The sequence below is a fragment of the Spermophilus citellus genome (genome assembly GCF_964194105.1).
Source record: "Spermophilus citellus genome assembly, chromosome: 12".
Lineage (NCBI taxonomy): Eukaryota > Metazoa > Chordata > Mammalia > Rodentia > Sciuridae > Spermophilus > Spermophilus citellus.
This window is the reverse complement of record NC_138198.1, coordinates 94,997,273-95,013,768: the sequence shown is the minus strand read 5'-3', so window position 1 is coordinate 95,013,768 and position 16,496 is coordinate 94,997,273. Positions and strand designations below refer to the sequence as shown.

The 16,496-nt window shown below is 42.2% G+C and overlaps 1 protein-coding gene across 16 annotated transcripts in view; it reads right to left on the bottom strand.

The window, feature by feature from the left end:
• FHOD3 (formin homology 2 domain containing 3) overlaps positions 1-16,496 on the bottom strand; it is a 435,723-nt gene that overhangs the window by 108,175 nt on the left and 311,052 nt on the right. For 6 of the 16 annotated variants that reach the window (XM_081263647.1, XM_081263637.1, XM_081263648.1 and 3 more), the window contains exons 11-12: positions 10,181-10,537; positions 9,619-9,696 (exon numbers count right to left, since the gene is read on the bottom strand). The exons of 2 other annotated variants lie outside the window; for them this stretch is intronic. In XM_081263647.1, the coding sequence (XP_081119773.1) occupies positions 9,619-9,696; positions 10,181-10,537 (435 nt within the window). Of the gene's footprint in view, positions 1-9,618; positions 9,697-10,180; positions 10,538-13,158; positions 13,506-16,496 lie in introns of those variants that run through there. 8 more of the 16 variants (XM_081263645.1, XM_081263649.1, XM_081263644.1 and 5 more) reach the window with 5 other exon arrangements.

Sequence of the window (16,496 nt, the reverse complement as noted above, 5' to 3'; positions counted from 1 at the left end):
GGTTTCCAGGGGATGTAAAAAGGGGGATGTGGGGAATCACTGTTCAGTGGGTACACAGTTGGTTATATACAATGAGAAAGTAAGTGATCTGTTGCATAACACAGTGCTTGTAGTTAACCAGATACTGTACTTAAATTTGTTAGTAGAGCACACCTCATGTTAGGTGTTCCAACCACAGTATATACACTCAGCACAAAATGTCACATCCTTTATTTACCCCTTCTTAGCCATTGTTACTCCCCAGAGGAATGTCATTACTGGGCTTATAATCTGGGAAGAAGGGAAAAACTGTTGTGGCACTATATGGGCCAGGCCATTTTCTACCTCTTTCGAGAGCTCTGGGCATTAATCTGTAAAACAGACAGTAACTGTGGTTTATAGTAAACAATAATATCCTAAGTGGAAATAACAGAATGAATGATTGAGGTCCATTCTAATCTTTTAAGTTTTAGCTTAACATGCTCACAGGGAAGTCTCCCTGCAATCTTGGCCCACAGGTCTTCCATCCTCACACTGAGCCCTTCAGAACACACCTCATTCTTAGTACTGACTCCCCAGTCCCAGCACAAGGACAGACTGCCTCAATGCACCATCATCCCAGGCCCTGGAATTATCACTCCCTTGCAGGCCCTCGCAAATTTAAAGTCATCACCACTGAGCAAGCCTCCAGCCGCCATTTCTGAAAATGCCCACAAGATGGAGATATCACTGCGCGGATGAGAAAAGCCCTCTGCCTTCCCCAAGGCTGCAAACTCGCTTGTGGTGTAATTATTGCTCATTTGTTCATCTGAATATTTGGAACGAATGGTTCACATATTCCAGTAATTTTGTTGTCCTTCAAAAAGAATTTTTAGAACTTCTTTGCTTAAAAAGTACATTTTCAAAGTTGAAGCATTTGTAAAGTCTGCTTTCATGAAACAGTTGCATATTATATCCCCAGGGGTCTGTGTGAATAGTTCTGGATTTTTGTTGTATTTTGGCAGTTTCATGAAAATTAATGCTACACTGTTTCTAAAAGAGCACTTTTAAATAAAGCTGTAAGAGGACTAGAGGATGGATTCATTTTAATACTCCTGCCTTGCCTTAATTGTCTGCATTTTTTTTCTTCAGCAGTTTCTTTCTCGTCAATTTATCATTCCAAGTTTTATTAGCATCCAACATATTAACACATTTGGAATAAATGGAAAACTCTAAGCTCCTGATGATGCCCAGTTGCATTTCCAAGTGGCCCCAAGGGCCTGAAGGGGTTGTTTAGTTAGCCCGATTGTCTAGGATTTAAGAAAATTGAGCCTGTTTCTAAATTAAGGCAATGGAGTTATAAATTTCTAGTACTCTACAGGATTCTGGTGCTATGTTCATTAGTTAGGGGTATGCTGATGGCGGGGGTGGGTTCTTTTTGCAAAAATATGTGACTATTGTCTAATATTTCAATCTCTTTCCGGAGAGTTTTCCTTTGGGTTTCAATAACATATGTGTATATAAAACATTTCATCAACAACAACAAATCTTACAAGTTCTACTGAGTTTACACCTCAGTAAAAATAGTCACTTATCTTAAAGAATTAAGTTGTCAAAATGAAAAAAAATAAACTGCAAAAATAACTGTTTTCACAAGTGCAACTAACATAATATACTTGGACAATGGTGTGAATTGAGCAGCCCTTACGTTTCTTTACTTTTACAGTCACAGAGTACAGGCTAGCATGATGTGAGAAAGCAGCGGTGGTGCAGCCAGGAGCTTCCTGGTATTAATGAAACTGGGCATGATATTTCAAATGACTCTGCATGATTTTTCAAAACCGCACAGTGATGGTCAAAAGACATGCAAATGTAAAGTAATAAATTCTTAGGAAACCAAATTCCTATAGCAATAGTGCAACTTTAAAGGGAAGAGGAGCTGTTCCTGCCATTGCTGTTCCCTAGTGACCTGGTCTCAGGGTGTGCACTCTCCTGGAGGACTTAATCACCATCCCTGCTTTAAGATGAGGACTGGACCTCTCACCACACTGGAGCCTCCAGTACATCTCCCTTGGCGTCACACTTTGCATACCCCAGGCCAACATTTCTACACCCACTTTGCTTTTCTTCCACCAGGTCTTAGTTCCCTATTTCTAGCATGCACTTGTACAAGCCTGGACCCTCACTCATTCTGCTTCCCCTGCTGGCTCAGTCTCTAAACTGCTGAAAAATTAGAGTTGGCTTCTTCTCCCACTTCCAAACATGAACAGCTCCCATGATCTCAGGATAAAGTCTAGCCTCCTCCCAGAGTATATTCAAGGCACCCAGGACCCAGCCCAACCCTTTGTGGTTTAACTTCACCACCACCCCAGCAAAGGCACAGCAAGGAGTCCAAGCAGGGAAGGAAATCAGACAAGAATCCTTCAGGATCTGGTCCCGGACCTGCCAGCTAAAACCTGGCCTACTCTCCAGGAGTTGGGAAGTAGGTAGAGCCTGGGGCTTCCTTTTACCTGGGAAGCATATCCCCAAACCCAGATCTTCAATAAGCCTGGGGACAATTTAGATCTGTCATTACAGCTTCTTAATATAATGGACTTCTAAACCATTCCCAACCAGTGAGTGGTGAATTCACTAGTTCCTTCAACCAGTGCTTACCCCAGTTCTACAATGGCCAGGCCTCAGGTACTGAAGGGGACACAGTAGTGAACATAGCCTTGTTCTAGTCCAAAAGAATTGGTAATTCAACTGATGTGAGCGACTCATCAAGTATCCTGAGTCCAACTTCAATCTTCCTCTTTTGGCCCCAAATCTTGCATCTTATGACAAGTGTCATCTCTAAGGTGATCTCTTCAAGTAGATTTCCTAACAGAAAGTGACCTAGGCTGAAGGACAGAGCCACTGACAGGTAAGGGTACCTTCAGTGTCATCAGCTGGTTTCCTTATTACCGAGACTCAACTTTGCCCAAGAACACCAGACCCAGGGCCATGCTGGGCTGTGGCAACTGAGAATCTGACACCACAGGACTGATAAGTCATTTTAGGCTAATGGTGACATGCAGCTAGGCAAACCCCACTAGACACCCCTTCTTCCTGGAACTGTGAAGTCTGGTCTGCTCTACAACCTGACAAAAGCACCTATCACCAGCAGAACTGAGCAAAACACACTTCACAATACACAGAAAAGGACTTGCATGTAAAATCTAGTCCCGCTTGCTTTAAATTTGGAATTTACTCATACCTAGATTTGGGTTGCACATACCTAGATTCCTAATGAATCAGGAGCTGCTGGAAGTTATGTGCCATCACCCTCTACACCCAGGGGACTTCACACAGTATATGGACATTTTTTCTTGCTCACCAAAATCACCCTCTAAGGTAAGGGTTAGCATAATTGGTATTTTACCCTCAGGGATTAAATGACTTCCAAGGGAGTGAGTTGGAACCCTAGCAGTCAGCACTCTTGCCATGTAAGGGTAACTGCTTTTAATTGTTCTAAAATTACAGGTCTTACCTTTCCCTTGTAAACACATCCTTGTGCAACTGCTGGCTTCTAGGAGGAATAATCAGTGATAATTTCTGGTGGTCTAATATTCTTGCCAAGTTAAATTCCTTCCATGTACCTTTATAATTTCTCTCTCTTCTGGTAGGTCCTGGATTAATTATAGCACCTTACCTTCTTATTAATTACACAGTACCACTACCTTCCGACTTACATAGATTTAAACATTCGAAGGTAAAAACTAATGTGCCTAAGACAAATTGTAGAGCTTACATAGTTTCGGAGCCATTTTTAAGGGGTGAGTTAAAACATTCAGATATCTTAGAAGACATTTCTATATTTTCTCTGGGAAGCATGTTGAGGGGGTGATATGAAAATAGCAACAAATCCCCTCTAACAAAATATTTGCAGTGTGAAAGATGGAGCAACCTTCTTGCCTCTGGAGCTGCTTCTGTCAAGAAACGCTTCCGACTCTGCCTTTTATCTGTCCCTTCCCTTCCACTGCGCTTCATCAGATAGCTTCCCTTCACTTGAAGACAGTGAGCTGTCAGCAATCCTCATAGACTCACCTCTCCAACCTGCCCTCCTGGGGGTGAGAGATGATAAAGGTATGGGGGGGGGGCACACTGGGTCCAGATGAGAATTTTGAGGAGTAGAAAGAGCTGTTACCAAAGTTGCTGTATCTAAAAACTGCAGAAGTTTCACTTGGGGAGAAAAGACTGGAGGAACAGGAACAAGTCAGTCAAACACCAAGTTTGAGCAAATCATCTTAATTTTTGCAAAACAAACAGCTCACTAAATACTGTCACTATTAGTGATTATGTAGCCTACAGGGATTTACTAACTGCTTTGTTCTGATAATAGCTCATTAGAGAAGTTTCTCAAAGTCCCAAACCATTAGGCAGCAGGATTTATGAAAAAGGGTTTAAAGAAAACCCTCACATTTCCTGTCTGTTTAAATGTACATTGAAATTAATTGCTAACATAAATTAAGAATCCAAGTTATTTTCATTTGAACCATAACATAATTTCTTGCCTCTCAGGATGGTACCATGAGTGTTACTTTTATCAATGTACTGTAGAAAACATCATACACTTGGCCAAGGAAACATTAATCATTCCGATTTAGATACTTCTGAATCAATTTCATTCACCATCATATGCCCTGTGATAAAGAGGAAACTCTGCCCAGGCCTTCTGGACCAGCTTACTATTTACAGATACATCCAGACTTTCATCCGACAGTTCTCCTGAACCAAAGTTACAGCCATTATGCTTACATGGGCTTTGATCTTTCCATGTCATCTGTGACAAGTGGAATTTCAGCATTTATAAAATTCTGCAGCCGTCTTCAGAACAGATGCCCTTCGGCAGTTTTTATTTTGCTGTCATTATTCAGAGAATTAGCAGAAAACAAATCATTATTTGGAGCCCTTTTATGGGACCAGACGCCCATGATTCGTTATGGGAAAATAAACAAGGAGAGAAATGAATTACAGTAGATGGGGTAGACAGAGAAGATGTGAGGGAAGGGGAGGGGGGATAGTAGGGGATAGGAAAGGTAGCAGAATACAACAGTCACTAATATGGCAGTATGTAAAAATGTGGATGTGTAACCGACGTGATTCTGCAATCTGCATTTGGGGTAAAATTGGGAGTTCATAACCCACTTCAATCTAATGTATGAAATATGATATGTCAAGAGCTTTGTAATGTTGTGAACAACCAATAAAAAAATTAAAAAAAAAAAAGATTTGAGAGCTTTGTCTCTCAGCCTACCTGGGCACAGGGCAAGGTCAGCTCCTTACTCTCAACTGTTTAGGGGCACTGTGTTAGGGTGTATGAAACTCTAAAGGTCACTATGATAAATGTGCAACTGAAATTAGTATTAACCCTTCTGAAAAGCAATTTGACTTCAAAGTATATATATCCTTGAAGAGCATAATTCTACTTTGGGGACCTAAAGTAATGAAATGGCATCATGGTTATTTATACACTAAAAGTGACATGCAGGAAACTATTCACTGGAAACATTATTTAGATCATGGTTAACTAATCCATCAGGTTCAATGCAGGAATGGCTAAGGAAACCCAATATTATTTACTGATAGATAATCATTTTAATGGTTCTGTAATATTCTATCTTGTGATAATGTGGAAAATGTTGATATATAGGCTGAATGAAAATATCAGGATATGAAACTGTAGTGTCTGATCACAACTGTATAAAAATACTCTCAAAAGTGAAAAGCTATGAGTTGACAAAGAATGTAAACATAGGACCTCTATTTTATAAAGTAGAACAGAGATGAAATTTCAGTTTCCAAAAAGAATGAACATTATCATAATAAAAATGAGAATATTTCTATTCCTCAAATCCTGTGCTGACGACTCGGGTCAGCTTGGCTATAGCCCTTTCTTTATTTGGTGTCACATGTTGGGCATGTGCTCCGTGTCAGACACGCTGCCAGGTAAGTGGAGACTTGCCACACAGTTTCACCCCGTTGTCCTACTGTGTTGACACATCACTTTCGTGGACCTGGTTTCTGGGCATTTTTCTTTTCCCCTCTTTAAAAGCCCAACATTCCACAGGTCCAACAGATTAACTGCTTCTCCAAGTGAGCATTAATTTGATTTTTCATGAGGCCACGGAGAAGCCAGAACAATGAAAGGACCATAAAAAGGAGAGAAGGAAGGGGAAAGCTCATAAGAAAAAAAAAAAGAAAAAAGAAAAAGGCAGAGAACAGAGCTGCCGTGAGGAAGGGAACGAGGAGCCTGGGCCCCAGGGACGAGGCTGAGCTGCCTCCACTGTGCACCAACTGCAGCCTGGACAAGCGCCAGCTGTCTGGACGCTCAGTTTGTTGTCCCTCCCCAGCAGCTGAAACAATCCCCTCCGACCACAAGTGTTCATCCTGCAGAATGTTTTAACAGGATCGCGTTGCTAAAATTGCTTCAATGACATGATGGAAATAAAACAAGCATAATGTGTTTTTCCCTCCTTTGGTTTTTCTAATGACTAAGCAATTAATTCAAATGCGTTATCGTCTGCCCAAGTTTGCTTCTCAATTTCAGCCAATTTAACTGGATCAGACAACTCCACTGTTCAGCGTTTTTACGTGTAAGTCCGGGAGGGTTCCTTTTCATGACTAACGGGTGGGTCTCTTACACAACCCATTCAACTGCAGTCAACTACTGAGCAGTCAAATCTGTGGCCACACAGGCCTATGAAAAGCACAGCAAGTGAACATCAGAAAATTCAATAAGCGCAATATTTATACAGTCTTGAAATTCTCAGCAGATCAATTGTAAAGTTTGCTCAGTTAAACCAACATTGTTCTTCATTCACAAGGAAGGACGGAGCTGCCTTTCAGGGTACAAGCATACTCCACTGGGTAACTCATGTCCCTACTGTTCTCCTTCCCCGTGTCTGTACATAGTGGTGAAGACTGGAGACCATAGGAGAAAGGACCTGGGGCCCAGGTAAGCCCCATCAGAGGCAGAGACCATCACCAGAAAGTCCAGGATCACCAATGTGGTTTATACCCTGCCAGGAAAGAGGAGGTTGCCAAAGTTATCTTTTCCTGGTCAAAGGAACAGCTCCTAAAGTGCACATAGGTTCTGTTCTGATGAGCACCAGGAGTCATTTTGGATTCATTCCATAAAACTGTGGATGATCACCACAATCCCAGGATTTGGGGGTGGGAGGTTGGGGTACCAGGGATTGAACTCAGGGACACTTAATCACTGAGCCACATTCCCAACCCTTTTTACATTTTATTTAGAGACAATATCTTGCCAAGTTGCTTAGTGCCTTGCTAAGTTGCTGAGTCTGGCTTTGGACTCGTGATCCTCCTGCTTCAGCCTCCCAAGCTGCTGCGATTACAGGTGTGCATCACTGTGCCTGGCCAATCCCAGGATTTTGAACTTGGAATAGACCAATAACCAGTAGTTTTGAGGTATTTCAAACTAAAAGCAGTATGGAGCTTTGGAAAACTTGGAATGGAACCACCATTTAATCCAGCTATCCCTCTCCTTAGTCTATACCCAAAGGACTTAAAAACAGCTTACTACAGGGACACAGCCACATCAATGTTTATAGCAGCACAATTCACAATAGCTAAACTGTGAAACCAACCTAGATGCCCTTCAGTAGATGAATGGATTAGAAAATGGGGTATATATACACAATGAAATATTATTCAACAATAAAAGAGAATAAAATCATGGCATTTGCAGGTAAATGGATTGAGTTGGAGAAGATAATGTTAAGTGAAGTTAGACAATCCCCCAAAAACAAATGGCGAATGTTTTCTGGTAAAAGGTGACTGACTCATAGTAGGGAGGGGGAGCATGGGAGGAATAGACAAATTCTAGTTAGGGCAGAGGGGTGGAAGGGGAAGGGAGGAGAAGGGAGGGGGCAGGGGCTTAGCAATGATGGTGGATTGTGATGGACATTATTATCCAAAGTACACGTATGAAGACATGAATTGGTGTGAACATACTTTATATACAGTCATGTTCTACATGTGTAATAAGAAATGTGATGCATTCTGCTGTCATGTATTTAAAAAATAAAAGCAATTTAAAAAAAAACTTACCTTATGAGAAGCAGGAGAAAAGCTCTGCTGTAACCCCCAGAGGAATACAAAGCCATCATGTAAACAAGGGGAAATGGATCTTCAGATTCACTAGCTCCAGCGCTACTCTTCCTACTGTGGATCTGCTTGAGCCACCCCAAAGGACTTCCCCAACATTTGCTTTCCACTTTTAGAAAGAAGAAACCTCAAGGGGACGGAGGCCAAATGGGACACTGCCTTGTAGACTCCAGGAGGCCAAGCAGAGGTAGAACCTGGTAAACCAACTAGTTCCACAGGAATTCTTAGAGGGAGACAATGGTGCTATATCTATCCAGGGACAAATTCAGAGAAAGGCTTCATGCCTGACCTCCATCTACCTGCCCACATACCTGAGCCCCTGGAGCGAGATGGCTATCACAGGGACACAGATGACCTGGTTTGTTTGAATTGAAACATGAAGCCAGGCTACTTTTGATGGAAATTAGATATCATTTGACGGAGGACTGGTTCTGCCAATTAGGTGTACATAGATGTTTTAATAACTGAATAAGTGACATCTGAAGGTTTTGACAAAAATCAACCCATACCCCATAGACAAATTACACCCTTTACAACGATTGATACTTATGGTTAAAAATGGTTTAGACGGGCTACTTAAAACTTCAAGATTCAAAAATCTTTTAGATTATAGGTAAGCAAGTGACCACAGATTACTCCTTCTATTTATTAGATGGAAGGTCTGATAACCCTGGAGATTGGTCATTTTCATGGTGTGAAACAGCCGCCCTCCAGGTTCAGGTTTTATAAGGCTTCATTCAAAATGAGGTACAGCTTCTTGCCAGGCACCCAGGCTCAGGGCCCCCCAAACACAGGCCTCTGTCAAAAGTTCTCACTGATAAGGATCTGCCCAAAGACCCCTGGCAGAGGTATGGCAAGCCCAGAGCAGATAGCAACAGATTGCTAGAGACAGCCAGTGATTCAAGGCTCGGGTGAGGATACCAGTTGTGGAACAGGCTGTCTATTCTCCCACTCACTAGCTGAGTGACTCAGGATAAGCTGCTCAGCCTCTCTGTGCCCCAGTTTCCTCTCCACAAATAAGGGCTTATCATAGAACCTACTTAAGAGTTAAGTGGTACTTGAAAGTACTAATTTCATGGAAAACACAGGGCCTGGCTTATAATAAATGTTAATTATTGTTCTTCTAACGTGAGGTGGCCAATCAGAATGATTAACTATCGATTGCGGGCAACTGTTTGAAATATACAATCTCATTGTTCCCCAGTTCTGTACCCCAGCAGAGAGCTCCTAATTCAGGCAATAATGAAGGGCATTCATACGGCAAACATCAGTTAAACTTACCAGTCAGTGATTGGACTTGCGCATCTCCATCACTATTGCCAGTAAGATTTCTTATTATATAACTTATTTTAATGATCATGGTTAAGTAGTGTAATTACATCAAGGCCCCATGAAGTGGCTCAGACTGTAATTGTGTGTCATCAACTAGCAATCTTTGAGAAGAAAAATGCATGTATTAGAAAACAGCTACAGAATAGGGAAAGGAGGAAATAGTAAGACACCCACCTATTAGAAGAGAAAGACCGGAAGTTGTAAGGCTCCGAAGCAGAGTGTGTGTTCCAAGAAGAGGAGTCAGGGGAACTGCTAAAGGAAGGAAAACCCACTCACCAAGCTATATGGAGGGGGAAGCACTTCCCCTGCCTGCTGCTGTTCAAAAGCTCTCCATGCTGATGGATGGGTGGGTGGGAGTTGGATAGATTCAGACAGACTGTTTAAAAATCTATTATTTGCAAGTTATATTAAAAGATCTCTTTAGTTCAAACACATGACAGTTTTCCTCTGCATTTTAGGTACAGTGATTTTATTTTTTGGTGGTTCAGGGAGTTGAACCTTGCTCCTGATACACGCAAGGCACATACTATGCCACTGAGCTACACCCCCAAGTCCTCTGCCTCTTATCTAAATACTTGTCATTGATTAGTCAGTGGTCAGGGAGTTAGTTTAGGCTACATCTGTCTGCTCTGACTTCACCCCACAAGCTGGGCAGAAGACATGTCACAGAATGCAATTAAGGTGCTGTGTTCTCCCCCAGGTTAACCTCAAAAGGGCCCCACACGGACAAATCTACCTGTTCTCTTTCTGCAGTTCCGCTTCCTTCTCCTTGGTGGCTAAGGGAGAATCCTCAAAGTCATAGGAGAAGAGGTGGAAGGGGCTGTGGGGCACGTAGGGCAGCTTGTCTGTGGTTGGCGACGCCTTCAGTGTGGTGGAGGGAGGCCGAGAAGCTGAGGCAGGATTAGGGGGTGGCAGGAGGGCAGGCCGGGTGGCCTCAGGCCCAGAGGATGCTCTGTGCAGGAGATTGCCTGCTGCTGTGCTGGTTGGGATCCGTTTTTCCTGTAAGGTGTCACTTGAGGTGTCTGGGAGTGCCGAACTCTGGGGAGCAGTACCCTTCTCAGTGGTGCCCTGCTCTAAGGCAGGACTGGTATCTCTGTTGGCCCGGGAGGAAAGGGAGGCAGGAGAGGGAGAAAGAAGAGGGAGGAAGGAAAGGGAAGAAATTTGGGAAAAAAGAACCAAAGTTAGAGAGAGACAGAGACATATGTAAAACCCACTCTGTGGTAGCCATTGACTCCAGTTCCAGCTGTGTTTCTTGAGCACAGAATCAACACCCATCACCAGAAACTTCAGATTGTCACTCTTGGCCCCTGGATTGCTCAGTTGGTTGGCTGGGGATCAGAGGTGCAGGGAAGCATCTCCCAGACCAATTCTGGGCTCTGGGAGGGATTTGTGGGAATCTTGAAGGCTCTCCTGCATCACTCCCTGCTGCTTGTGTTGGCACCTGAATTTCCACAGTTTGAACTTCATCTATTTGTCTTGGTCAAATAGAGGATCTGTCCTCCTGCTAAAAAGACCAACCTTGAAGTATCCAAAAGGCCTATCTACAACTGCTTTCAGAGCCTTTATTTGAAACAGGTATAGAGAGGAGAAAAAAAGAAATGCCCGTGAGGAACTAGAGCCAAGGAGGTGGTGCAGGGATGAGGGGAGAGATTTCGTGCACTGCACTCTCTAGTGCCTGTCACCAAGCCTTCAACATCTGGGCTTCTCCAGAAAGGCCCACAGTTATAGACCACGGGTCCCACACACATAGACCCAAGTGGTAACTATGGGTGGTGGTGGATGCTTGTTCATTTAATTATGGTAATCAATATACAATGTATAGACACATCAAATCATCATAGATATGCCTTAAACGTCCACAATTTAAAAAAAAAAACTTCCCATCTTTGGGGACTGGCTTTGGTAACTTGAATACTTTAACATATACCTTTACCACCGGAGAACTGGGGTTAGAGTCCACAATTTTCAAAACCAGAGCCCTCTCCAGGAGAGTCTGACTCCCAACCATGAGCTTTGAACTGTTTCCTTTCCTACCTCCAGTTCAGAGATGTACCTGTCTGAAGGGGAAGTTTTCCTTGGGTTGATGGGAGGAGCTCACACTGCCATGCTATGGAGTGCATAGCACCATGGGAACACAGGCTTGAGCATGTAGTAAACAGGATCCAGCAGGAAGACAGAGCAGGAGGGAGATCAGCCCTGCATAAGTGGCAATCTCTTCTGCCACTTTAAGTTTCCACTAAGTAGCAACATCTAGATCAAAGTTAATGCACACGTAGGCATTATCATGATTAAACTCCATGTTTAATATGCACATTCGTATTTCCTAAAATTGAAAGGCCTAACTAGTCTCTGATGGAGGACACCCTCCAGCATCACTTCAAGAACTAAGGTAAATAATCATCTACCTGCGAAGACAACAATCCTAGGCAAAGGCAGCACATCATCACTAGGGATGTCTTTGCAGTTTGCCCGTTTCAACAAGATTCTTCTAGCCAGTCTACAGGTCCTGAACCATGTGAATATCTGCGGGTCTTTGGATGGGACTAAACACTCACTCTTAAGCACACTTGGAGTCATACTAGTCTATTTATAAGAGGCTACATACTTTCCTGTGACTCATTTTCAAAGTAAAGTGTACTGTCAATCAAACTTCCTTCCCAGAGGACCCATAACCAACCTGGTACATCAGCATGAGCAACGGGCTGTTTCCTGCTGACCCTTCTCCCCTCTAACCTGTGTGACTAATTTTCTATCATTTCTTTCTTCTGTCCACATCCTGCTAGCTTTTTTGCAGGTATTTCAAAGCGGGAGGGGAGGCACTCATTACTTTCTCGGTTTGGAGAGGATTCAGTGATGCTGGGAAATGGTAGAAAACTCTGACAAAGATTTACACATGCACAGACAGCCCAGCAGATGAGGGACCCCATGAACATTGAGGTTGGCAAGAGAATATTTTGCTCTAATTCATCTAAGATCCTTTTGATTTTGCTCATTTGTAGAAGGAAAAAAGAAAAAATGTTAATTTGCAATGGCACCCAACTAAATGAAGGAAGCCATTCGATTTCAGAATAATTTTTGAATACTGGAAAATGACTATCCTTTTTTTAATAAAATTTTTTTGAGAAAATGGATACAAGTTTTTAAAACATCACAAGTTACCAGAAGACAGGGGAAAAAAAAGCACTTTACTGAGGTGAACAGAGGACAGCAAACTCACCCCAAAGTCTGCACAACTATGTTAGTGATTCTGGACATAAAAAATACCACAGTGAAAAATGTTCCTGTCTGGTTGGATAAAAAAAATCATACGTGAATCATTAACACAGTACTCATCCACACACATTATCTAACATTGTATTAGCAAAATCAGGAGGAAGGGAACACACATCTTGCATGTTAACAGACCCAAAATCTTAAAGATGGGTCTTTTCAGTCATTGTCAATCTGGTTGAACTAAAGCACTTGGGGAGGGAAGAATAGGAGAAAACCAATTGCATAATTTTTCCATAAATTATGGAAGGCAGGAGTTGAATTACAAAGTGCTGTTCTCAAATGAAAATGTGCTCAGTTATTTCCACAAGATTAGTCATTCTGTGGTTCCGTGCACAGGGTAAGTTCAGGGGAGGAGATTACTAAAAGGGGTGGCAGCAAACTGTCGTTAAGGAGGAGACTTGGGTGTTCAGTGTGAGCCTGGGAGGGTTCAACCCTTGGTACCTGTCCTTGCCCTGGCACTGGGCATCGTCCTCTCTCTCCTCCTCTGAATTGGGTTCCGTGACTGGTTGTTCCTCCTCCTCATCCCTGAGATAATGCCAGGAAAAGAGAAAGGCACACAGAGACAAGACAGAAAAAGCAAGATGAGCATTACAGACACAGAGATGAGACAAAGCAGCAGGTCCAGCTGGCCGAAATGAAAAGGAGCATTCTCGATCTGTTAGGAGAGTGAGTTCTGAGATGAGGAATGTTACTTGTGGGGAAGAGACACCATAACCCAGAAGAGGACAAATTTCTTGGTCAAGTTGGCCGGATCCCACTACCTTGCACACCATCCTGCCCGCCGCCACCCCCACTATGGGACTCTGAGCCTCCTATGTGGTTTCCCCTTCATACAGAATCACCATGTTCTTGGTGATGACCAGTTCCTCACATTTTTATCACATCCCTCTTGGTTAGAAACCATCCAGGAGCAGGTCAATCTGGCATTGACTAACCCTGTGGCGGACATACAGCTTTGGCTGGCCTCTCCTCATTCTCAATGTGCGTTTCCAGGGAAGCCGATCCACCCTGCTTTTCGAGGGAGGGTACACATACTAGGTGAAGTTTCTCCTGGTGCTTTCAGGAATAACTCACACCACCCTGAGTCTGGAGCTGCCTGAACCTTCTGATGGGAGAAGGTGGCCTATACAAAAGCCCATTAAAGAAAAGCAGAGCTGAAAAGGGAAGAGGGGAATGTAGCTCTGCTCTAGCCTTTCACTGATAAATATCTTAAGCAAAAGAAAAAAAAGAATTTAAGTTAGGTTTTATCCTTGCAGATAAATGTGTGTAGACTAAAGATTTTGATAGCTGTGTCATTACCCTCCTTCAGTCTCTGAGCCCAGACAACATCTGACTTACATGGCTGTCCTTGGAGAATACCTGAGCAATGCCCTGCCGGGCTTCTCAATCCCTTGCCTTCCTGAACTGCAGGGATCTTTGCCTTTTCTCAAATCAGCCCCTTACACTTTGGACCTCAACATACAGAACTAGTCCACCAGGATATTCAGCCGCCATCCTCCCCAACCACAGCCACCACCCACCCAAACCCTTCACCTGCATAGAATACCTGTCTCTTCTACCTACCTACCATCATTTTACTGCCTTCAAGCATCACTTTATCAAGATGTTCAACCCCTCTGCACCATTCTCCTTCAGCTCTGTTTTTATCCTCTTTTACTGAGGTATAAAATGTGCACAAATCACTGAGCTTTCACAAAATTCCCTCTTCTAATCAGCACCCCCTTCACAGGCCTTTCCAGTTGCTTCCATTCCCCCAACTTGTATCAAAGAGCATGAGTTATTTGCTTGGTTTTCTTATCTAAAAGGAATCATACTGTGTGAAATTTTGTTTGTTCAACATTATACTTGTAGGATTCATCTATATGGTTGTGTGTATTTAAATACCAGGCATTCTCATTAATACATAGAACGATCCTGTGTATTCGTGAATATACCACCGTTTAGTTATCCTGAATATACCACAGTTTAGTTATCCATGCCACTGCGGATGATATTTGGGTACTTTTCAGTTTTGTTATTTTAAATAATGCCTATTATGAACATTATAATGCATGACTTCTAATGAACATGTGAATTTATTGCTGTGAATACATCCAAAGACAGGATTTGGGGGTCATAAGATATGCTTGAGTTCATCTTTATTATTTTTTAAGTGATATGGCTAATTTACACTTCCATATATATATATGAGTATTCTGGTTTTTCACATCCTTACTAAGATTTAATATTTTGTTTATTTTAGCCATCTGAACTGTGCTGTTTTCTTGTGGTTTTAGTTTGCTTTCTCAGATGACTAATGAATTTAGGCACATAGTCATACTTTTAATGTCCATTTGGGTATCTCCTTTTTTGAAGTATCTTGCCAATTTTTTCAAAACCAGATCGACTTTTCTTTTACACTTGAAGTTTTTACATAATTCGTATATAAGCCTTCTGGCATTTATATATTTTACAAACATCTTTTCCCTGTGTGTTGCCTTTGTTTTTGCTTCATGATGTCCTTTTAAATGAGTAGAAGTTATTAATCTTAATGAGGTCCTTTTATCAGTGCTTTTGTGCACTGTGTTCTAAATTTTTTTAATTGTACAAAAAAATCGGCATACCCTAGTGATGCATGCATATCAATGTTTATAGCAATGCAATTCATAATAGCCAAGTTATGGAACCAGCCCAGGTGCCATCAATAGAAAATGTGGCATATGTACACAATGGAGTTCTACTCAGCCATAAAGAATGAAATTATGTCATTTTCTGGTAAATGGATGAAACTGGAGAACATTATTCAAAGTGAAATAAGTCAGAAAGTCAAATCTCAGTAAGACTACAAGTCAAGGGTCCAATGTTATCTGGTATGCAGAAGTTAAAGAAAGGAATTTTTTTGTTTGTTTAAAAAAAGGTGAGGATCCCATGAAAACAGAAGGAAAAACAGTGGCATAAAGGAAAGAAATCGAGGGGAAGGAAGAAGGGATAGAAAAGGGGAAGAACAGAGGAAAGAAACAGACCAAATTTTTCTAGGTACATGTACGAGTATATGACAGTGAACTCTACTTTTATGTGTACCTATAAAGTAACAAGATAAAGGAAGGAAGGAGGGAAGACAAGTAGAGAAGAGAAAGGGGAGTAGGGTTAGGGAGAAGTGGAAGTAGTAGAGATTAAAATGAAGCAGATCATATTACATACAGATATGAATACATCAAAATGACATTTTCTTGCTTATATCAAGGTTCTAAAGGTATTCTGATAGTTTTATGTATTTACCAATATGATCTTTCCCTCCTTTTTCTGAAATGTAAGAAATTACAATTGCATTTAAAAAAAATATATTAAACCAAACCTGTGTGCACCAGGATAAACCCCACTTCATTGGAACCTATTATCCTCTCTGTGAAGTTGGGTTCTGAGCTATAATCCCCATTCCTTAAAATGTGTCAAGTTTTGAAATCAGTCACACAGGCTTCAATACAGAGGTAGGGCAGTGAGGGGACCAGCTTCGGAAACGAAGAGGAAGGGTTGGATCTGGAACATGATTAAAGCAGATGATTCAGTTGAACCTGGTGACTGATTAGATGTGGCAGAAAGGAAGAGAGAAGCCCTGACAAAACCTCATGGCCATGTCTCAGGAACCTGGCTGGCAGGACCTTCATCGGAAGCAAGGAGACCAGCTGAACAATGAGGGTGGCATCCCTCCTGTAATGCCGGAGCCCAAACTATACATCTCATCTGTTGTTCCAAAAAAAATGGCTCAGCATGCCCTCACAGCCGCCCCTTACCAGCCACAG